This window comes from Danio aesculapii, chromosome 21, assembly GCF_903798145.1.
Source record: "Danio aesculapii chromosome 21, fDanAes4.1, whole genome shotgun sequence".
In the NCBI taxonomy this organism is placed as follows: Eukaryota; Metazoa; Chordata; class Actinopteri; order Cypriniformes; family Danionidae; genus Danio; species Danio aesculapii.
Window position 1 is genome coordinate 28,325,847 of NC_079455.1, and position 21,761 is coordinate 28,347,607.

Genomic DNA, 21,761 nt, shown 5'->3' on the forward strand with positions numbered 1-21,761 from the left:
GGTATTGTAAAATGTTACACATATTTGCATTAACCTGCTGCTTAATGGCAAAGTAAATCATGATTCTGCTTTTGCTGGATAATGATGCTATTATATGCTGAGCAACTAAATTAAGGGAGATCAATGCTGTCAAATAGCGTTATATATTTACTAAAGTTTTGTGCATGGAGATTCTCAAATACTATAGATCAAAATCTTAATATTTGACCAAAATGCAGTTTATTTTAAAGAGTACAACAAAAATGAGCACAATATTTAATATGCATATCAGACAGTGTAAACTGTCAACTCTCAGAACAAAAACAGATGATTAATACATCAAAACATACACTTGCAAAAAAAAAAAAAAAAAAAAAAAAACATTCTCAAAAGCAACTTGATAATGTCAACAGATATCTCACTGAATAATTACAGCACTCATTAATATTCACTGATAATTAAGCTGGAATATTGTAAAACAGGTAATTTAGTGTTTTTGATGCAGATTTCATAAGGGTGAAGATTTTCATTAATCATACTGATTATTTATAATTATTCATTATGCAGCAGATAGAAGCATTAGAGATACAGTAAATGAACTTATGATAACAACTGACTTTTTAAAAAAATTATTTGGCTATGATTGTGTATTTTGTTTAACCCTTGTGCACTGCTTAGAGAAATGCAGAATTTTAACTCTTTAGTTGTCAAATTCATAAATTATATCACTGATTTGGTGAAAAAAAAAAACACACAAAATGACGTATTTCCAAAATAAAAAGTAATTGTGGACTGGATTTTTAAAAATCTTTTTTCACAGTCTTGGACATGTGAAAGATTAGTAACAACATTGGCTTTCATTGTTAGATTTTTCATTTTTCTCCCTAATTTATTGGTAGCTGTTTTTGCCCCAATTGTATCCATTATAACCACATTTGATGGTGCATAAATACACAGTCTTCGTTTTTGTTTACTCCATGTAGTTCTGAGAGCTGAAATGCATAATTTGATTTTCTCAGACACATTAAGCTAAGTGCACAAAGGTCACTCTCACACACATACACACACACTTTAATTTGATGTTATACTCCATATAAATCCAGAAACTAAGCATTTTTTGCACAGGCCTATCTAAAGTGTTAATGGTGCCAACTGATGATCAACAGTACAAATTTTATCTAAGTTTTATCCAAAATTCTTGATCATATGGTGTCTTGGTTTTGCAATCAAAAAATGTGCTTATAATGGAAGTCAATGGGGCAAAAACAGCCACAACAGTAAATTAGGGAGAAAAATTAAAATCAATCAAAAACAATGCATCAAAAGCAATGGCGTTTCACATGTCCAAGACTTAGATAAAAGGTAAAAAAATATTGAAAATATGTCTCTTTTTTTTCACCAAATCAGTGACATAATTTATGAATTTGGCAATTAAACAGTTAAAATCCTCTAATTTTCTAAGCAATTTAGTATTTTTGATCAGGACTGAGGTTGATTAACAGATTTATGCAAAACAAATTGAAAAAAATATTTATCTGATGGATTTTTACAGCAGTTTAATTTAGTGGATTTAGTGGAGAATTTAGTGGAACATAACAAAAGGGGAATAAATTTGCCCAGAGCATATTGTCGAGTTCTTTAAAAATTTCTCAAAATATGTGTCAAAATAAGATTTGTCTCCAAAAATCATTCTGCTAACTGAAACACAGAAAAATGTATGGCTATATTAAGACTGAAAATCACCCCAAAGTGGATAAAAACATCCTCAACAGTACATAAGGGTTAATAAAATGAAAAGAGTAACTAGTATGTTTTTCTATTAAACACAGAAGTTCTAATAAGGATAATTAGACTGATATTTTAGTTAAGCAATTAAATCATTTGGACATCATCTTAAAATAATTAGTCAGAGTCTAATCGTTATGTCAAGGACACAGTCGTTCGGTAGCTGTCAGAAAGTTAAAATTTACCTTGGATCTTGCGAGTCCAATTTTATGATAATGCAACTATATTACCTGAAGCTGAATTCAATTTAGAAGCTAAACAGAACTGTGGTAAACAACTCCATTTCAATCCACATTTATGCTGCATCTTTATCAGAAACGGCAGATAGTTTGAGTCTTTCCTTTTCTTCTCTTTCCACCGCTTCTCTTTTATCTCTTTCTTCTCCTTTCACATGGCATCCCACCATCAGCTGATACACCATCACACCAAACACCGCACCAATGAATGGGGCAAAGAGCGGCACAAAGGACCAGTAAGAGTTTGCTCTGTTGTAGATAAAACAAAAATCAGTTTTGAAGATGATATTAAATGGATTGGTAAAGCAAACATGACTTACGAGAACACTTCTGAGCCCCATCCAGCAATTGCGGTGAAGATCCGAGGTCCTAAGTCTCTGGCTGGGTTTACAGCATAACCGGAGTTAAATCCCATAGACTGACCAATCACCAGAACGACAAAGCCCACAGTGAAGGCCTCCAGTCCTTGTGGGATGGGGTTATTGTAAGGGTCAACAATGGCAAGGATACACACGATCAGAGCTGCCGTGCCGATCATCTGTTGAAAATATGGGGTGTTAAAAGCAGCGAATGTTCTGACATCATTTACTCATCCTAATATTGTTCCAAAATTGACTTTGAAAGATGATATTTGAAAGGCTGTTTCAGCTGTCCATACAATGAAAGTCACTGGGGTCCAAAGCCACACTTTCCTTTTGGTATTAACTTGCATTTATGTGCATCCTTTGTGACTACTTGTGTCCGGCGATGCTTAAGTATGAGCAAATCATTATGTGGCTTTCTAATGGATGGGAAAGCAAGCAGATGAAAGGGATACGCATGGTAACTACAATTTTGCTACATCCATGTTTCCAATGCATGAATGAATACCTTGCTTTGGAATGCGTTCTCACAATACAACGTATAATATGGCAAGCCATTTCAATAATTAATCTACAAATTGTATTAGTATTTATTTTCATGCTTTTAGAAAGACTTTTCTTTTTTATGAAGAACAAGTACTTATTAATTATTTATTATTTGTCTTTAATTAATTGCTACCAGTAACAGATGTCAAGTTTGTGCTGTTGACTTTCTTTGAGGTTCTGCTTTTGAGATCAGCTATTCAAATAAAGATATAAAACCAATACAAACTCACTAGAAATATGTGCTTCAGTCTAGTTTTTTTGTGAAACCACAAAAACGTATTTAAGATACATACTTAAACTGCATTTTCTAGCAACGACCTTTTCTCATTTTCATACCAATGACATTTGAAGCGACATTATTGACAAATAAAGCAAATAAATGATTTGGTGCAATACCACAAAAGAACTTAACTGTGCCTATATGATTTATACATTTCACCAATCAAACTCTATATGGACAATTTTTCTGGTGTGGTCAGTTTTCTCGGTAGCTCATTTTGTACAGTGTTTATGGCTTTTCATGGATGTTTAAACGAAGCTAAGTACAATAAGTAATGTATTTCAGATTCACAAAAATGTGGAAGGTGCCCTCTAGTGTATTTGTTATGTGAAATGTGCAACAAAATGTAACCGGAGCGATGTATTAAGTTTAGCAAAAAATGCAGGCTCAGGCATATATTTGCAATGAGCCTGGGTCATTGGGTTGATGTCTCTTCAAAAGTTTTTGTACTTTTGTACTTTTAGGCACTAATATTCAGACTTTTGGTACTAATGTGAACCATTAAAGTATCAGTATCTACTTTATTCTTTACGTAAAGGCCGGCTCACGCTGTGCATTTTAAATTTTTTTTTTTAATTTCATTTATTTTTGATCTTGAATGATTGTAGCATGTCAGACTGCACGAACATGGCTCTCATGTCACACTGAAAGATCTCAGCTGTCATAAAGTCAGACAGAACAACAATGAAGACACGCCAAACCTGAAATAAAACGCCCCCAGAGTTTGACATCATTCACCTTTGACACCTTCACTATCCCGCATTCTGAAATGATTCCTCACAGCAAACATAAACAACCTGTAGCAGCAATTTTGCACATGGCGTGTCTAAATAATAAAACCAGGAAGAAAAAAGCTGTTTTGACATTTCCCGGCGTTCATTTGAATTGTCGCATGGATTGCATCATCAAATTCGGAGCTCCTATTGGTTCTTGGATTGACGCTCATCGCAGCTGTTGTCACACTGCAGGAAAGTGTCTGAAATCTTCTGACACTGCCAGAACTTCACCGGAGCAAAAATCTGATCGCAACAGGTCGCATTAAGCGGCTGTCAGTGAACAATTTTAGCCTAGAATTTCAGGAATCTTAATGGATTTCCCAAATTTGTCTCAGATGACAAAATCGTGGCTGAAATCTCACAGTGTGAGCAGGGCTTTAGAGTGGTTGCAGCCATTGGAACCTTATTGGCTGAAGACTTCTGGTCTTATTCAGTTCAATTGATTTTTAGACTTAAAAACAGCTCTTGTGTTTATTACTGATGCAAACTGGTATTTTTTTTATCATATTTTGATTTATGTATATATCGTAATAAACACTTTGTTGAGCAAGTACTTTGACTGTTTTTGCCATTTCTACTCTAATCCTCCATAGACATATGAATCGGAGGTCTACAACAATCGCAGGAAAGAGTTTACTACTTCATTGCAGAATAAAGTATATAAAACCTATAGGCACAAATATGTACATTTTTAAAAAGGCACAGCCTTGATGGCAATGATGGCATGGAAATCAATATTTGCATGCTTAATAGATTGAAGTTAAAATGGCTTGCCACAATAATTATGGTAAGTGACTAGACAAAGAAGTGTGGCATTTTGTGGTTGTTTGAATACAGTCAACATGAGCATTTACACTATTAAATCAATCTATTTCTAAAGCATTTTTGACTATCCATGGAAGAGGTCAAAAGTGAACAAGCTTAAAATATATAAGACTCCATTTACACTTGTATTCGTTGTTGGCCACTGTTGGGCTCAGAGACAATCTTTATTTTTGTTTCTTACCTGATCAAAAAATCCGTTTAGCAAAGTAAGGTGTTTAGAAGGGTACGTAGCAAAGATTCCAGCAGTTGCATTGTCCCCAACAACAGCAAGAGAACCTTGTCCAAATTTCCAAATTGCATCTGCAAAGCATCCAGTAATCATAAGCTGAGAAAAGTACTTTTAGATCTTTACAAACTCTGTTCACAACCACAGTCCTCATAAACTAAAAAGAAATTTCCTTGTTGGCTGACCCAGGATTGACAAAAATGTTGATTATTCACATCCACAATACTTTAATTAGCCATTTTAAAACTTACCAAAATACATGCCAAATATTATCCCAGATCCAAGAAAAGCCCCAACAGTCTGGGCCAGAAAGTAAACGGGAAATTTCCTCCAGGGCTCCCTCCCCAACAAGCAGAGAGAAAAGGTCACAGTCGGGTTTATGTGACCTCCTGTAAAACACAACCTTATGTTTAACAAGATGTTGATTTTATGATATGTATATTTGAAACACAAAGGTTTAGGGCTGGTTTGGTATATGATGACATGCAGGATTAGATTTAAAAAATTCAACTAAAACTTTTTCATAAACTTTTTAGCCATGGATTAGACTTAATCTATGTCTGGGAACTTTGTTTTTCAACTGTCTGCCACTTCCTCCTCATTCAAGAATTCACTCAAAATTCAAACACTCATTTATTAGTAGTTTTCCTCTGTTTTAAAGTCTGAAAGTTCTGTTTGATGTTGTCTGCTGTTTTGATCAAAATTGCATCTGAAGCAACAGAAGAAAACAGCAGATCCGTGCACTTTAACTTGAGGCAACCCTTAATATCTGCAAATAAAATGTTCTAACGGTAGATCAGAATGTTGTGTAATTTTTATCAGTGCAAATCCATGTGGTGAATGTTTCTTTCACGTTTAATATCTGGTTCTGGAGCTGTTTGTGACTCACTACAGTAAAATGCTACATCTGACTTCTTGAATTTCCTGTGTTCTCAAAGCAGAAGTATAAAAAAAATTGACCGGTTTATGACGAATGTTACCTGAGACTTGCCCACAAACTAGGATTCCCAATGTAGCGGCGAATCCAAATGCAAAATTCACCGTCAGAAACATTCCATGAGAGCCTCCGCTTAAAATCAGCTGGGCAAGAGCGCCACATCCAAACATCTATATATAGTGAATTAAAAACAAAAATACAGTCAACAGTTTTCTAAAGATATGGAAGTGCTGTGTTTGTATTGACTTTCTTTTCATTTAAGTAAGTTTGAAAGCTGTGTATGGAAAAAGCTTTGCTAAAACTTTAGTTTAATTAACAATTTGAATTGTTATCTAATGGCTTATTACCTTCCTCTTATTAAGATATTTACTTTTTTATTACTTAAAAAGTATGACCTTATTCTGCATCCCTAAGGCTACCCAATACCTAAACCCAACTACTACCTTACCAGTTATTAAGAAGCAGCTAATTATTAGTTAACAGTCTAAGTTGCAGTCTTCGTTAATGGTTTGTTAATGGCATGAATTGTACAGAAATTATACTTTCAAGCCCGGCTCATTGGAAATACATGCAGGGCTACATTTTTGCTAACCGGGAAATATGTTGTTTATTAACATTTCCTTGCAGCTTATTGAAAAATCCACCAGAGGCCGCTGTTTACAGTTTTGCGAATCTCACTTGGAACATTTAAATGTCCCTCGCATATGAGTCTGAGAAGCCAGCCGATAGTGTTTTTAAAAGCAAATGACAAAAGGTTCCTCGGACTGTCTTTTACTGAACTCAAAACCAGTTGGCTCCACGTTCCAAATAAAACACTGTATGAGGCAAGCTGACCGGCGCAGCCTGCCGGCGGTCGCATAGCCCTCGCCGTGGCTGGCTCTGTGATTGGTCGGCTTGGGTAGCTGTGACGAGCATGGGCGGTGCTGAGAGCCGCAAGCCCGATAGATTGAGTGTTTACAAGTGTCGAGTCCCGTGAAGGAGCTCCAGATAAAAACTATTGTTTTTGGGTTTAACTTATAATTAAATTTATTGCACCTCTGAAGGAGCGAGTTTTAGCTACTTGAAAAATCAAAACACCCACAAAGAAACTCCACACAGAGGAACATAATTTCGGAATTTCTGAAGTGTTATTGCCGAGCAACACAAACAGCAGAAGTATAAATGCATGGTTACACGCAAGGCAGTCACCGTGGGTCACGTCAATCTCCCCTGACCTCACTCGACGCAGAAGTATAAAGCAGCCTTAAAAACTGTGTGAAAAACAACCCTTGATTTGTCAATAATGTCAATGTAAACATCAGTTGTGTCAAAAGGAACAAAAGTTATCAGTGCCATACCGCCCTGTAATGTTTGTTTCACTTAGAAAATGCAGGCCAATGTATGCTGAAGATGTGGTTTCGCAAAAATGTAGCGTTGGGCATATATTCCCAATGAACCAGTGCTGGAAATGTCTTTAAAATAAAGACGGAAAGTCTTTTAACATCCGGATAGCAATCATCATATTAAGTGGTCCAAATGTATTTATATGTATTTTAATAATCTGCAAATTTTGGCTTGAGTTAAGGTAGAGTAAGGGTTAAGGGTTAAGTTAAGGTAGGCTGACCTACCTGCCTACCAAAATATGTAATTGCATACCTCTGCGCTCTGTTTGTGCAAGGATTCAACGCAGTCTCACAGAAGTTAGTAACTTTTTAATTTTGTGACTAATTAATATGAATTTTGATCTCATTCATACATTTTAGTCGCCTATTATTTGCTCATCCTCCTATGAGGGGAAGGGGTAGGGTTTGGGGAATGCCTTCTTTTAAAAATTGTATGTTTTCATATGAATAAAATTGTTTACATTTGTAGGAATTTAAAACTTTTATGGCAATACATAAAATAGTTACATTTTCCTCATGAAATCGGGCTGAAAGGATCATCGGCACATTCACAAACACAGGGAATGACAGGAAACATCAGCATCTAGCTTCTTTTTATAAAGTTTGGTTTTGTAATTACTAATTGTACTATAAGTATAAGGTTTTCTCTCTGGTGAATGTTGTGTGATGAATTGTAGTGATGTTGTCTAGTGTGCATTTAGGAGGTGTGGCTTTGGATGGTCATTTGCAGGGTCATGCTTTCAGTGTGCTATCAGGCTAACGTAAACATTTTCCAAGATCTTGCACTTTTAAAGATTTTTAATCAGCCAATCGTGTGCTTGTGAGCATGTGAAGGGTTAAGGGATGTTATTTTAGGGATTTTGAATGCCTGCTAATGCTGCAGTCACACTAGAGTTTCAGCATGCGAAATTCTGTCGTATGGCACTGTGAAATTGGGCGGGATTAAACAAGATGATTAGACATTAAAAAGTGCAAACGATTGCTTCATGTTTTAAATTTCTGTCCAGAGAGGTCATGTTTTGATCCTCGATTGGTCGCAGTCACGTGATGCGATTTCGCAGGTCAGAGTTCACTAAGCTTGAACTTTGCGACACAACAAACTACAAAATTTGTCACACAAGCTTACGTTTTTAATGTTAAGATGTTAAACGGTTCTTCATGCAACCATTAATGCCAAAAAAAGGAATCTCTATTTTTATTAGCATATTTATTAACATAGCTTAATATTAGATAGCATTTTCAACAAATCCCATTAAAGGACTGCAGGTTTTAGTTTGACGTATTTGGGCTCTCAGAGCTAGACATCATTGGCTTCACGTACCTGTTTTTGTTTGAGGACTGCGTCTAAAGAATGTGAAATGTTGTGGGCACCATGTGGATTTGATAGATTGTGTGCGTATGGGAGTGTGTTTGTGTACTTGCTCGCTCGTCTCTCTCTCTCTCTCTCTCTCTCTCTCTCTCTCTCTCTCTCTCTCTCTCTCTCCCATTGTGTGATGCCCTCTAGCCTGTCTGTGTTTGCCAGCCGTTATTGAGCCACATGATCAGCCTCTGGATGGGGGGTTCGCAGACCGCACAGTACCATCACAAAACAACAGATGGGCACGGGGGAGCTCTATTTTTCTCCAGATATTGCTGCTCTGAACTTTTTCGTTTCCATTGAAAACAGATGATGAGATATGGTTTAACCTGTGATCCCCCTGTGGTGTGTCAAATTTATTCCGGATATGGGCTGTCTTGAATTCTGCGTTATGGACAATGTTGCATTCAACTGTGTGCCTGCTAATTGCATTCAACTTTGTCACATTTTAGTAGGAGAAATCTTTCTTTTATATGGAATTAATTCCAATAGAACTTCCACTAATGTTTGTTTTGTTAAAGTGATGATTGATTTATTTAACAACAACTTTAGCTGAAGAACCGCAAATTAACAGCTACAATCAGAGGTGTTTAATCCAAACACAATATTTTCTATCACTAGTTTTTTTGTGTTTAGTGGTTTAATTAGACAGGGAATTTAAGATCACATTACTTTCTTTTTTTTTTTTTTTGACCAAATGACCCTGACAAAGCAGTGTGACTGACCAAACTGCACTATTAAAATAATATTACAGCTTATTATTCAGAGCTTGTGTTTGAGCTGTTTAAAAGTTATTTTATATTAACTAATTTTAATGATTAATATATGCAGGATATGAAATGGCCACGGAACTTGAGTAAAACAGCTAATTGGCTATCAGCAGGACTTGGAATTTAACTCCCATCCTGCTTTTTCACAGCTTGTTCTGTAAAGGAGGTATTTAGCTACAAATTTAGTTACAAAATAAACATATTTTAGCTTTGATCATCCGTTAAATTCCATGTTTTAATAACCATTGTTGGCCAAAGCTGAAAAGCAGTATGAAGTATGACTACAAAGTGTCTGAAAACAGTGTAACAAATATATTCTTCATATCAAAATGTTGGCAAAAAAGAACAAAGTCTATCTCTGATAAATTATTAGCAAAATTAGAAAGCTGGCAAGCTCCACAGAAATACATTTTCCTCAGGTCAAAATTTCAACTTTTCAGTATTTTAAAACATCTCAAATAGTTTGATATCTTGCATCCACTTATCATCAAAGATACGGTAATAAATCAGTCTGAATTCAGTTATTTAATTATGGCGCATCATATTGTTACTCCATTTGATGTTAAATTACAGAAAATGTGATTCTAAACGCAAATATGGCCAAACACTTTTAATCAGTATTACTTTGAATTGCTCATAATCTTTTCCCAAACTCAACTGGCTGCATGGTATTTTCATCACATCATCAAAAAATCAATCTATGAAGAAAACAACAGAAGTGTCTCACCACTAGAATGAGGGTGCCCAGGCATTCTGCCAGTGCTTGTCTCATCAGCATGTTCCGAACCTGAAAGATCCGAGCCATCTTGTCCAGAATCACCTTCTGTCTTCCCATATTGATAATAGGCAGTTTTAATGATGATGATGATGATGATGATGGTCAGATGGTCTGTACTCATGTACAACTTCTCCAGCAGAGAGTTCGGGCCGTATATGTGCTTCTGAATGTCCCGCCCTCAGTCAATAAAAAAACCCAAAAAAGCATTCCTACTATTTTTTCCCCCCCCCATCCTCCATCCCTGCCTCTTCCCATTTGAAACACTTTCCCTTTTTTCCATTTCAGACTTCTTCTTTACCAGTTGATATGAATGTGTTAGTGAAAACTGGGATTTTCCCACTTCCCAAATATATAAATGTTTCTTAAAATCCGGTTCTGAATGACCTTTTAGGGTTTAGTGGACAACAACAAGTTTTGTTTTCAAGCTTTTTCTTCATTGTGTGGATTGTAGCCTCAATGGCTGGAGCTCTTATGGTCACTTTACATTTTTAAACGAATATTTTAGGCTTTGTGGAAATGTATGGGCATTTAACCAGCGGTGACGTTTGGCAAGTACATAAAACACAGGGTAGATGTTTTTGAATTCGGAAAGTATTTGCGCCACATGATGGTCACAAGTCTGGAGTGTCTAAAATTCTATTTTCGTAATAACGTTAAATAATAGACTGTTTTTTATTCTTCTAGTAACACAATGACTTGTGGCACCAGCCTCAGTATTATGACATTGTGGATGTTTGCCAAAACCCAAGCTCTTGATTTCTGTCCCTGTGGTATTTAACCCACTGTTTCATGTGCTTAATAAATGCTACTTAATCTGAGTTATGTCTTTCCATAAATAGGGTGAATAGAGTGGCTGGTAACAAGCCCCAACGCTCAAGTTCTCTTCCTGCGGTATTCTAGGAAAGCTAATATGTCTCATGACAGATTATTGCTGAAAATGGGGCAATGTTTGGCTAGTAACTCCTGCTGGTACATTTCTTAATTACACAATTCTGGAGCCAAAAAGCAGCTTTCCTTACCGACATTCTTTCAAAAGTTGAATGTTTTTTTTTCTGCGCACATGTGTCAGTTTGCTTTTTGATTAAACAAGTGTTGGTTTGGTTGCACATAGAGAGTAACGTTTTCTTCTGTGATTACCACACTTAAAAAATACACTTGCATATAAAGTAAATAGTATCTCAAAGCATTTACTGGGGCACTGGCAATTTTTACTGTTTTAGTTAAATTGTCAGATTACGTATATGTTAGGTATTGTGGTTAGTTAACATACCTAACCACGCCCCTCCAACTGTCAGTTTTGACAACAAACTGAAATGGTGAGAAGGTCTGATAGGTTGCAACTCTAAAACCCCTTTCCCCCATCTTTCAGAATGAAATAATTACTTTACCAAATTTCCAATCAGCTCGCAGTAGAAAAAACAAGCCATGCCTACTGTTTTCTCATTTAATATTCCGTTTCTCTTGGAACTGTCTCAATACGAAAAAAAAATGGTCACAGCTTCCGGGTCATGTGGACTTTAATGTTTTGTGGTTTTTAGATTATGTGTATTAACACTTTATTGTTAATAAACCTATTCACCTAATTTTCCACATTTGAGCGGGCGCAAGCTTTAGAATCTTTTTGGCTTGAGACTTCCATTTTCATTTACTTCCATTCATTTTTAGACATTAAAAACTGCTCGTTTCGCTGCTTGATGTTGCAAAATGATATTTTCTTATTATACTATTCTATTTTGTTTCTATAGTCATGCAAATACTTGTTTATAGAGCTAGCAGTTTGACCGTTTTCTGTCGTTTATTATTCCTTGTCATTTCTCCCATAGGCGACTGAACGGTAGTTCTAAAACAATCGCGAAAATGAGCGCACTTCCGCTTTGTCAATATGGTAACTTCATTGATACTGATTACAGTGTAATTTTTTTAAGTCTTGTAATAACCCCCAGTGGAACTATGTATTTCAATGAGTGCCCTATAAAGGGTTATTTTGAATTGCTTGCTGATGGGCCAGTAATTAATTCACCTGTATCTCTTACATGTAGGGTTCTCAGATTGTAAGCGTAATGCATATTTTGTCATCACAATAGAATGCATTTTACCCGCATCATTGATGTGACCTAATTATTATTACTTTGCAAATATTCTATGCTCAGCTTGCATATGAGCTCTAAATAGTTTTTGCACAGTTTATTTGGTCCACAAGCAGTCAACACAGATTTAGGCTATTCTTTCACATTCGGAAAAGAACAGATGAGATGGAGATAAATCAAGAACATTTACAACTAAAGATGGCAAAAGTGTGCGTGTGAGGAATTAATTAGTTTCCACAAGTCAATCCACAACTGCAAATACATTCGAAGTGATCATATGTTTTGGAGTGTATGTAATGCACAAGGATAAATTGTTAAATGTTGATATGTGGGCAAGCTATATCAAATCCATTACTGTAGATATTAATAAAACACATGAGTTTACTGTGAGGTTGGGTTTAGGGTTGGGGTAAGTGTAAGTGTAGATGTTAATAAAACACAACAGGTTACTGTGAGGTTGGGTTTAGGGTTGGGGTAAGTATAGACATTAATAAAACACAACAGGTTACTATGAGGTTGGGTTTAGGGTTGGGGTAAGTGTAGATGTTAATAAAACACAACCGGTTACTGTGAGGTTGGGTTTAGGGTTGGGGTAGGTGTAGACATTCCCCCACTCACTAGGAGCTGGCTCCGACCACTGTTTATACCTTTCTTGAAAAATGTGTATGCTTAACCAGTAGTAGGCAATATTTGAACAAACAAACAACCAACCAAACAAACAAACTGTGCCTGCACACATACAGTCCAGATTTCAGCTCTTGTTATTTTTTTTTTTTGTGAAGTATTTGAGCATACCTGTATTTTAGACATTTTTTTCACTAAATCACATTTGTAGTTATTACACATTATTTGCGATTATTGGTGTCATTTCCAAAAAATAATTGTAGGTCTGTTTTGTACATTTTTTTTTGTTCTTGGTTAAAGCTGAGCTATAATGTTAGGTAGGAGGTAAAATGATAAAAAAATAAACTCCATGTCTTGTTATTGTTTTTATTTAATCTGGTCTTGTATCATCTTTAAATTGATTACTCTGCCTTTTTTTACAGTAATGACCAGCTGCCTATACATTTTCATCACTTACACAATAAAAAAAGTAATATAATATTATGGGCCTCTGAATATTTTAAACATAATACAGGCTATTATGCATATAATGTAATACATTTAGTCATAATAAATGTGTTCTATTTGTTTTATTTTTAATATTTAATGTTATAGTTCTTTTACTTAAGGGTGTTGCAACTGGTCAGTCTCACTGCTTTATATAAAAAAAATGTAATAAAAGCATAAAGAAATGTGTATTGTGTCTTAGAAAATGGCATTGTTTTCCACATTATGAAACCTATAATGGCCTTCTTTCAGGGAGCTCTAGAGTTATTGAATGGGATATTAAATCTGGTCATTTGACTAGTTTTGGGTATGATTTTAACAACATTCTGAAGATGCCAAGAAATGAGAGATTTCAGAGATTTTCCGTATATTGTCAACAATAAAAGAATGACTTCAAATTGTTGGTTATACTTTCTATGATATTAATCTTTCTTCTAGTTTCTCTTAAAAGCAGAACAGCTTTATTTTTGCCATTGTGTGAAACTAATGGGTTCAGTTAAATGCCTGCCCAACTTTGGACCTTAAATTATGAAATATCTTTGCGTCACGTTTCACTGTGATCTAATAGCTGTCTGACATTAGAGACCTAGACCTTCCTCATATTTATTTGGCTATGATTACACACCTTGAACTAAAGCGAGATTGCGGATGTGCTTGAAATATCACTGCACTTTTAGTAAACAAGTCAATGTCCCTGTCAAGAAATACAATCGTCTTTTAATGCGTCTGTTTTAAAAGTCAGCTTTATAGTTTGTGTAGCCTGTTTTCTTCAATATGGGAAATGGCTTCTGTGACCTCCATCCCTTTGACTTGCATTCAGTATCGATTTCTAAACAGTGCTGTTAACAAATGTAAAAATAGAGCTGTGCGATTAAAGCGATAACAGCAATTATCTCATTCAAATGTCAAGATCAAGTCTTTTAGCCTGTGCTGTTTTTGTTGGTGTGTGAGCTTCACCATTATCTATCCAATATTCCCAAGAAATTTGTTGCTTGGTAACTTTTCATATGAAATAAAGCTTTGGCATTTAGGTTCAGTTAATATTATTACAAAACAATAATGCATGTTTAGATGCTCTTTAATGTGGTATGTCAATGTTGTAGGTGCTTGAGCTGTGGTGCAAAAACTGTTCATATAATCAATTGCGTGTCACTTCTGATTTACAAAATGCATTGCTATTCTCTCTTAAATAGATTCTAAGCTTATTTTTTAACAGCAGATGACACTCTAGGCTAGTTTTTAATCGTACACTAGGGTATACGCAAAAGGTTTAATTTTCAGTAACCCAGTTCAAACGCTTCCTGTGAATTGTATGGCGTAAAACAATATCACCACGTTTAAGATCTGTTTTCATTAAAAAATCAATGATCTTCACTGCCTGATTGATATATGATATAAAGTGTGTCTCAGAATGTACAAGAAGCACTGCATTAAATTCCACTGTTTCGTGCCACGTCTTTAAAATATGAAAATGTATTTTACCCGTCAATGGAGTTTCTGCACTCGCCTCCTGCTCCTGATGACGCTTGCATTAAAATGGCTTTTCATCTCGTTTTATGCTTAAACAACTAAATGAATGCTTACGTCTGTTTAACAGTTTATATTTTAAACATCGATGCTGTAAAAGGAACATTATAAAAATTGAAAATGGTCACATTAACCTTTTAATTGAAAATTTGTCAGTAGGGGAAAAAAACACTAGCTGTGCATATAGCCTATCCAACGGCTTCTCACAGCAATTCGTGACTTTTTGATTTTGTGGCTAATTCGTATGAATTTGTACCATCTCATTTCTACTATTTATTATGATTTGCTCATACCTCAATGATGGTTGGGTTTAGGGGTGGGATTTGGTGCCAAGCCTTCTTTTAAAAAGTGTACATTTTCATACAACTAAACTTACGAATTAGCCAATAAGCTGACAAAATGTAAAATAGTTACGTTTCCTAATGAGATCAGGCCGGTAAAATCAAATGCTCATGAGAAAGAGTAAGAGACTTTTATGTAATGAGATTAATGTAAACACAGCTCACTACGAGCAATATTGCGCTTAAACCTTTTCTAACTTTATTAATGACCAGGTTCGAATGGTATTAGTAAGACATACATTGTCATGCTGTAATGCAAGGGAAGGGTTCCATTCATGAAATTCACCTCAGTCACTCTCATTAGTTGTCATAAATCTTTTTCTTTTTCTTTTTAATCAATTTAAGTAAATAGATGTACATTTCAGAGGGTGTGCATTTTATGGGAGGTTTGCGTTTCTCACCACAACATGGGAATCGGTTTCTCAAATGATTTTTTTGCCACAGCTCAAGTAAGAATATGAACCGCTCATCTCTTCCTCTTTACTAATTATTATAGCATGAGAAATCATGATTGAACAAAAGAGGATGATACAAGAAACTACTGATGAAAAGATGGTTTTTCATCAGTTTACTAGTTAGGTCCAGTAATCAGCTGTAAATCTTTACTTCAGTGTTTACTTCAGCAGTGTTTACTACACAGTGCTATTTCATTGACAAGCTGTAAAAAAGACAGACGATTTAGTCTGAAATCCTTTTGCGAATATTTTTTTATTTTATTTTTTTTTTTTGACAGCTGTTTAAGTGGATTTCAGTTAACTATGGCTTAAGAGTTGTTGCTACATCTGAAAATACCACATTAGTTCAAACTAAGATGATTCCATAGTTGTGTGTTTAGTCATCTTGAATCAATAAATGCATCACAATCATACACTGTTAAAAAATGATATTACAAAATCATGACTACAATTGTTTTTAAGTTACTTTAACTTATTATGATAAGAATTAAGGTTTAATCAGGTTTCAACTACATTTTTTAGTTATGCAAAATTTAACTTAATATTTTAGTCAGTTAGATAGATGATATAAGTTGGGATGATCAGAAAAGTTCATTTGATTCAACTAAAACAATTAAAGCAGCAAAACTTTTTTGCTAAATCACACTTTGGAATTCATTCCAATTTATTGTGCAGCCCTAATAGCTGAACATATTACACATAATCAGTCATATTTAACCTTGTAAAGACTGCAAAACTTTTATTTTTACTTCTACTTTAATTCAAAACCATAATATGAGTTTGTCAGGTATTTGCCATGTTCTGTCGAACTTGATTTTATTGCTATTTATCCATGATGATTATAGATATTAACTGATCTTGCTGTGATATTGCGATATGTTTTGGGTATCACCCAGCACACTGTGAAAATAAAGAACACATTGCAACCCTATGTCTGGAGGCAAACCAAGAGTACAGTACATTTTGGATTTTTCTGTTATGATGCACACATTTCAGGAGCCTCTGTTAATGAGCTGATGAGTAGAATCAGTTGTGTTTGATTAAGGAGCCATCCAAACTTTTGGGGGGTCTCCAGGAACAGGGCTGGGACTCTTAATGTCTTAAGGGAAGAGCTCACCCAAAAATTATTCCCAGAATGCAATAATTAACCATCTCAGTTACTGTTATGAATAATTTACTTTAATGAATGTAGCCAAAATAATCTTAATTTTGTTACTTGTACTTTTTACCAAAAAGATTATAAAAAAACTACTCAAGAATATAAACTATTTTAAGACTATTTTGGCCATATGCCCACATTAAATAAAAGCAAATGTTTGTCTAACAAGTTTTCTTAGTATGTTTAAATATGCGAATGAGGCATTATTTGATTAAATATTTGCTTCTGTTTTTAGCACAAAAATCTGAACAATGGATGAAGGTTCAAAATTCTTGTTTACATTTTGTTTTGACATATTTGTATCCAAGCTTTTTTTTTACTGAAGGTATTTTGGGAATCTCTTTTGATTACTCCATAATTCCGAAAATAGTGAACAGAAAAATAAGATATTTTCACCTTTTTTTTTTTTAAATATATTTTGTTTTATGTTTAAACATATTCCTCTTTTAAAAACCGTCAGAATACAGAAATGAATGAGTAAATGGTTTATATTTTGCAGATTTTTGGCTCAAAACTGAATTTTTTTCAGAAACTGGCCTTTAAAAATACATATGTGATTTTACTAACAATAAAATGTGAAGTTTTAATGTTTTTTTTTTTTTTACATTACGATGAAAAAGCATCCCTCCAAATCTCAGCATAAAATCTTACAGCCTTTTTTTGCCTGCAGTGTCTTAAAGTCACCATGAAATCAAATCAGATTTACTCTTTTTATATGTACAGTAAATACACTATAAAAATACTGGATTCACACAATTATTTTATGATGTCCCAACACAATTAAATTAAGATTAACATAATTGTTTTTGCGCATTGAAGTAGATTGAAGATAAAACAATTAAGCTGCCCCCCCAAAAACTCAAGAATTGTGTTGATTCAGCTCATTTTAAATAAGTAGTTTAAACAACCAGCAAAATATTGTTGTTTAGTAGTTCTTGTCGTAAACAATGTATCAATGCACTTCATTATTTTGTAAAAAAAAAATGATTGCGCTCATAAACTTGATCAAATACCATAACCTTCTTTCTGCCTCAAAACAACTTTTCTTCCCTTCCTGGTCACATGGAATTTCTTTAAGCCAGGGATATCAATGGGTGTCTCATTTCTGCTCTGAATTCATCCATTCACAATAATAGCATAAAAAGGACAATATTATCTTTCGTTTAATTTTGATCAAAGGCCTTTGATTTGTATAAGCTTTTTAAAAATTAATTTAAAAAGTATTTTTTATATTTTTAGCTATTTTAGTGGGTGTTTTGTATAGTTTCCCAAAGTGTTTAATTTTATTTTCCTTAATACAAGCTTTACATTTGATTTGTTTGGATGTTGTCATATTTGAATAAAAAGGACTCTTATACGTGCCCTCTTTTAACTGCAATCTTGAATACTAGTCTATTCTTGGCCTATACAAATCTATTAGATTTTCACTGACAGCCTAAATTTAGTCGCGTATATCTGGCTTCTCTACAGTATGTCTGTTTTAGGATGGCTATTAGACATCTTTTAAAACAATATTGCCTGCTGGGTTTACATCCTACAATTTGCCATTTCATTATAATAAAATATTATGGCACAAAATTCAAAATACAAACAAACAAAATTAGTATTAGCCCTCCAGGGAAGTTTTAATTAATTGGCCACAGAACAAACCACTGTTGTCTAATGAATTGCCTAATTAACCTAAATTGCCTAGTTAACCTAATTAAGCCTTTAAATTGAACTTTAAACTGAACACCAGTATCTTGCAAATTAACAAGTAAAAAAGCTATTTACTTTAATCACAGCAATGACAAAATAAAATTAGTTTTTCGAATATATATTTTCCATTAAACAGAAACATTTTAATTATTAAAACTTCACAGAAGGACTAATAATTTTGCCTTCAAATGTGTGTGTGTATATATATATATATATATATATATATATATATATATATATATATATATATATATATATATATATATATATATATATATATATATATATATATATATATATATATATATATATATATATATTGCATTAGTGCAGTAAAGTAGCTGTGAGATCTGTTAGTTAGAGATTACAGAGATTTATACCTCATCTTCCCCCTTCAGGCTGTTGATGGGACATGGTTGAGAATTAATTCAGCCCATGAAACCGTCCATACTGAGGCCTTTGATAAGTACTGCACTAGGCTCTGAAAGAACAACCCGACTGACTGAATGTCAATAATATTCTGAAAGACATTTTTTTTTTTATCTACAGAGGATTAAAGGCGATATGAAGTGGTATTTGAGGTAACATTTAAACATCAGGTTATTTGGAAAGTATGGGAAGGTAATGCGAAGAGTCTTAGAAAAAGTCACGACCTTACGTAGGATACATTGCGAATGTTTGTTCACACCCACATGACTCTCTTCCTGTCATTTCTTCAGCATTCTTGCACTGTTATCACATAGACGGTTATAAAAAATTTATAGAAATAAAGCAAACGGTGTTTAAACAGTCAGTGATGGAGCCATATTGACTATCTATAGGCAAGAACTCAATGACTCAAGTGTTTTCATTAAATTTTAAAAGTGAAAAGAATATAGTTTGAATGAATAGATGTGTGGATATAATAGGCCTGTTTCATTTTAGATCCATCTCGTTTTGCTTTGATGGCAATGGATCTGTTAATTAATTGTTTCCTCCTCAAAAAGAAAAAAAATCATTATGATAACTATCCTTGCAGTCGGATTCATCACTGTTGGCTTTGATTATATTCAATCTTTTCCATTATGTATTCTGAGGATTATGTTAGAACATAAAAGTGTTTTAAACCTTCCAACGCATTACAAAAGAGAAGTAGTTTTGGCCTAAAGGTTTCTTCTGCACTTATTTTTCTTGTTTAAACACAAAAGAAGCATTTAAAAAAAATAAGCAATGTCGATGGCACCTTTTAAATTGTTCAGAGTTAGGAAACCAACTGTGAAAAATTGCCAGATTTGTGCATACGTTTTTTAGAGCTCAATTCCATGATGAAAATTGTTCTCTCATGGAAACTGAGCAGTGTTGTGAAAAAAGTGAGTGATTTGTAAGACCACCAGTTTTACTAATACAAAGTGAGGTATAAAATATAAATATAGCATAAAATAAAATGAAAAAAATCATAAATTATATAAAATAGTACCAGCTCATGTACTTAAATATCATTAAATATCATAAAGTTTCTATCCATGCTGCTATTTGGTGCTGCAGTAAATTATTATAATATAACATTTTATTTGTTATTATGGCTGTTAAATATTATAAAATTAGTTATAAATTTATTTGGCTAGTTGTATGTTATAATGTTATACTATTATTCTGTCATTCTTTTATTATTCTTTATTTTATTATTTTTATGTGTATAAATATATATTTTGGCATTCTGAATATCTAGATTTCTATTTCATGTTACAGTTATGACAGAGGATTATATACAATTCACTACTAAAACTAGTTTAATAATTATTTTAATAAAATATAGGCTAATGTGCATTCATTACATGCAGTCATTATATTAAATATTGTTTTAGTAATGCATTTTAATAATTTTGTTAAATTTTCAGCCCTTTTTACCATGTTCCCTACACTGTAAAACAGTGAAAATCACTAAAGTTACTTTTGCTCTACAGAACTACAAAAAGTTACTTTTACTTGATGAAAAAAAAATTATGGTAACTCATAAACTGATTATATTAAGCAGAACTCAAACCTAATGAGTTATGAATTATTTTTTTGTGTTAACTTAACTCTAATGCTAGAAGCAACACCAAACTATATAGTTGTTTGGACTTTGTTTTGTTCTTTTAACTGAACTCATACCGATTTAATAACTGAACTTAATGTTTAAATTACTATAACTCTAAATATTTTACGATATCAACACAATATATGTGTAAATGACTCAATATATATAAGTTTACAGTACTAAAGACATTTTGTGTCAACTTAAATAATTTGCCTCAATCGGCTTCCTCAACTTATCAGGTTTTGCAGTAGACTAGGCCTGCACAACAGCAGCAGCAGGTTGTTTGACAGTAAAACACAACGATGGGAGAAGTTGTAGGATTCTAAGCAGTTTTCAAATAAAGACTACAGACACGGGCATATAAAAAAAGACTGAGACGCCAACCTTCTCAAAAAACCGAGGTACAGGCGAAACATTCCCCTTTCTGCCCTACACTATACTGTGCACATGGCGCTTTCACCAGTAGACGGCAGCAGCGCACCGCTGATTTCGGTCTTCCCGGAACCGTGTGCTGAGCTGATGAGACGTGAAAGGAAACCTACTGAGAACAGCAAGGCAGACACGCGATGACCATCTGGCGATGGTTTTGTCCTCGAGCAGCGAGTTGCCTAAAGTCCAGGCCTCCTCTTACCTGAGTCACCAATGAAATCAGCCAGGCATGAAAGAGCACGGCTTTGCTGTCCTTCTTGATTGCTACAACAGATCCCGAGATTGCGCGCTGCAGACCAAAATGAGCCTCAAAAAGGGCGTCGAGCTTTGCTGGAATTTAACTAAAGTAATCAAAGGGGCTTAGTAGTAACTGCTTCACACACACATTAAGGAGAATGCTCGTCTGCTTTTTTTGCCGACGGCTCCTCAATTGAAATGGCCTCAGGTGTTGTTTCCATGGATACAAAAGGATGTTTCTACAGTAGCGTTATGTAGCTCTAGATGGCAACTTTTATATTTCGTTGCAAGAGAAAACTATATTACTTATACTACTCTAAATTACTCAAGTGATAATTAATGTGATGGGATGTCTCCAGAGAAACGTTTCAAAAAGACCATATATATATATATATATATATATATATATATATATATATA

At 34.1% G+C, this 21,761-nt stretch overlaps 1 protein-coding gene across 1 annotated transcript; it reads right to left on the reverse strand.

The window, feature by feature from the left end:
- Positions 1–200: 200 nt before the first annotated feature.
- On the reverse strand, positions 201–10,367 carry aqp3b (aquaporin 3b). The gene is made up of 6 exons (XM_056446638.1): positions 10,189–10,367; positions 5,996–6,122; positions 5,267–5,404; positions 4,971–5,089; positions 2,321–2,538; positions 201–2,249 (listed from the first exon to the last, which is right to left on the reverse strand). The coding sequence occupies exons 1-6, from the start codon at positions 10,294–10,296 to the stop codon at positions 2,060–2,062; spliced, it is 900 nt and encodes a 299-aa protein (XP_056302613.1). The 5' UTR covers positions 10,297–10,367; the 3' UTR covers positions 201–2,059.
- Between the last annotated feature and the right edge of the window lie 11,394 nt (positions 10,368–21,761).

What these genes read in the sequence shown, in the direction of transcription:
- aqp3b (XM_056446638.1), bottom strand. Translation starts at nt 10,296, where the DNA reads ATGGGAAGACAGAAGGTGATTCTGGACAAGATGGCTCGGATCTTTCAG. An exon ending in AGTTTGTGGGCAAGTCTCAG is followed by an intron (nt 5,405 to 5,995) that starts GTAACATTCGTC and finishes TGTGTTTTACAG; the next exon opens with GAGGTCACATAAACCCGACT. An exon ending in TAAACGGATTTTTTGATCAG is followed by an intron (nt 2,539 to 4,970) that starts GTAAGAAACAAA and finishes TATTTTCAACAG; the next exon opens with ATGATCGGCACGGCAGCTCT.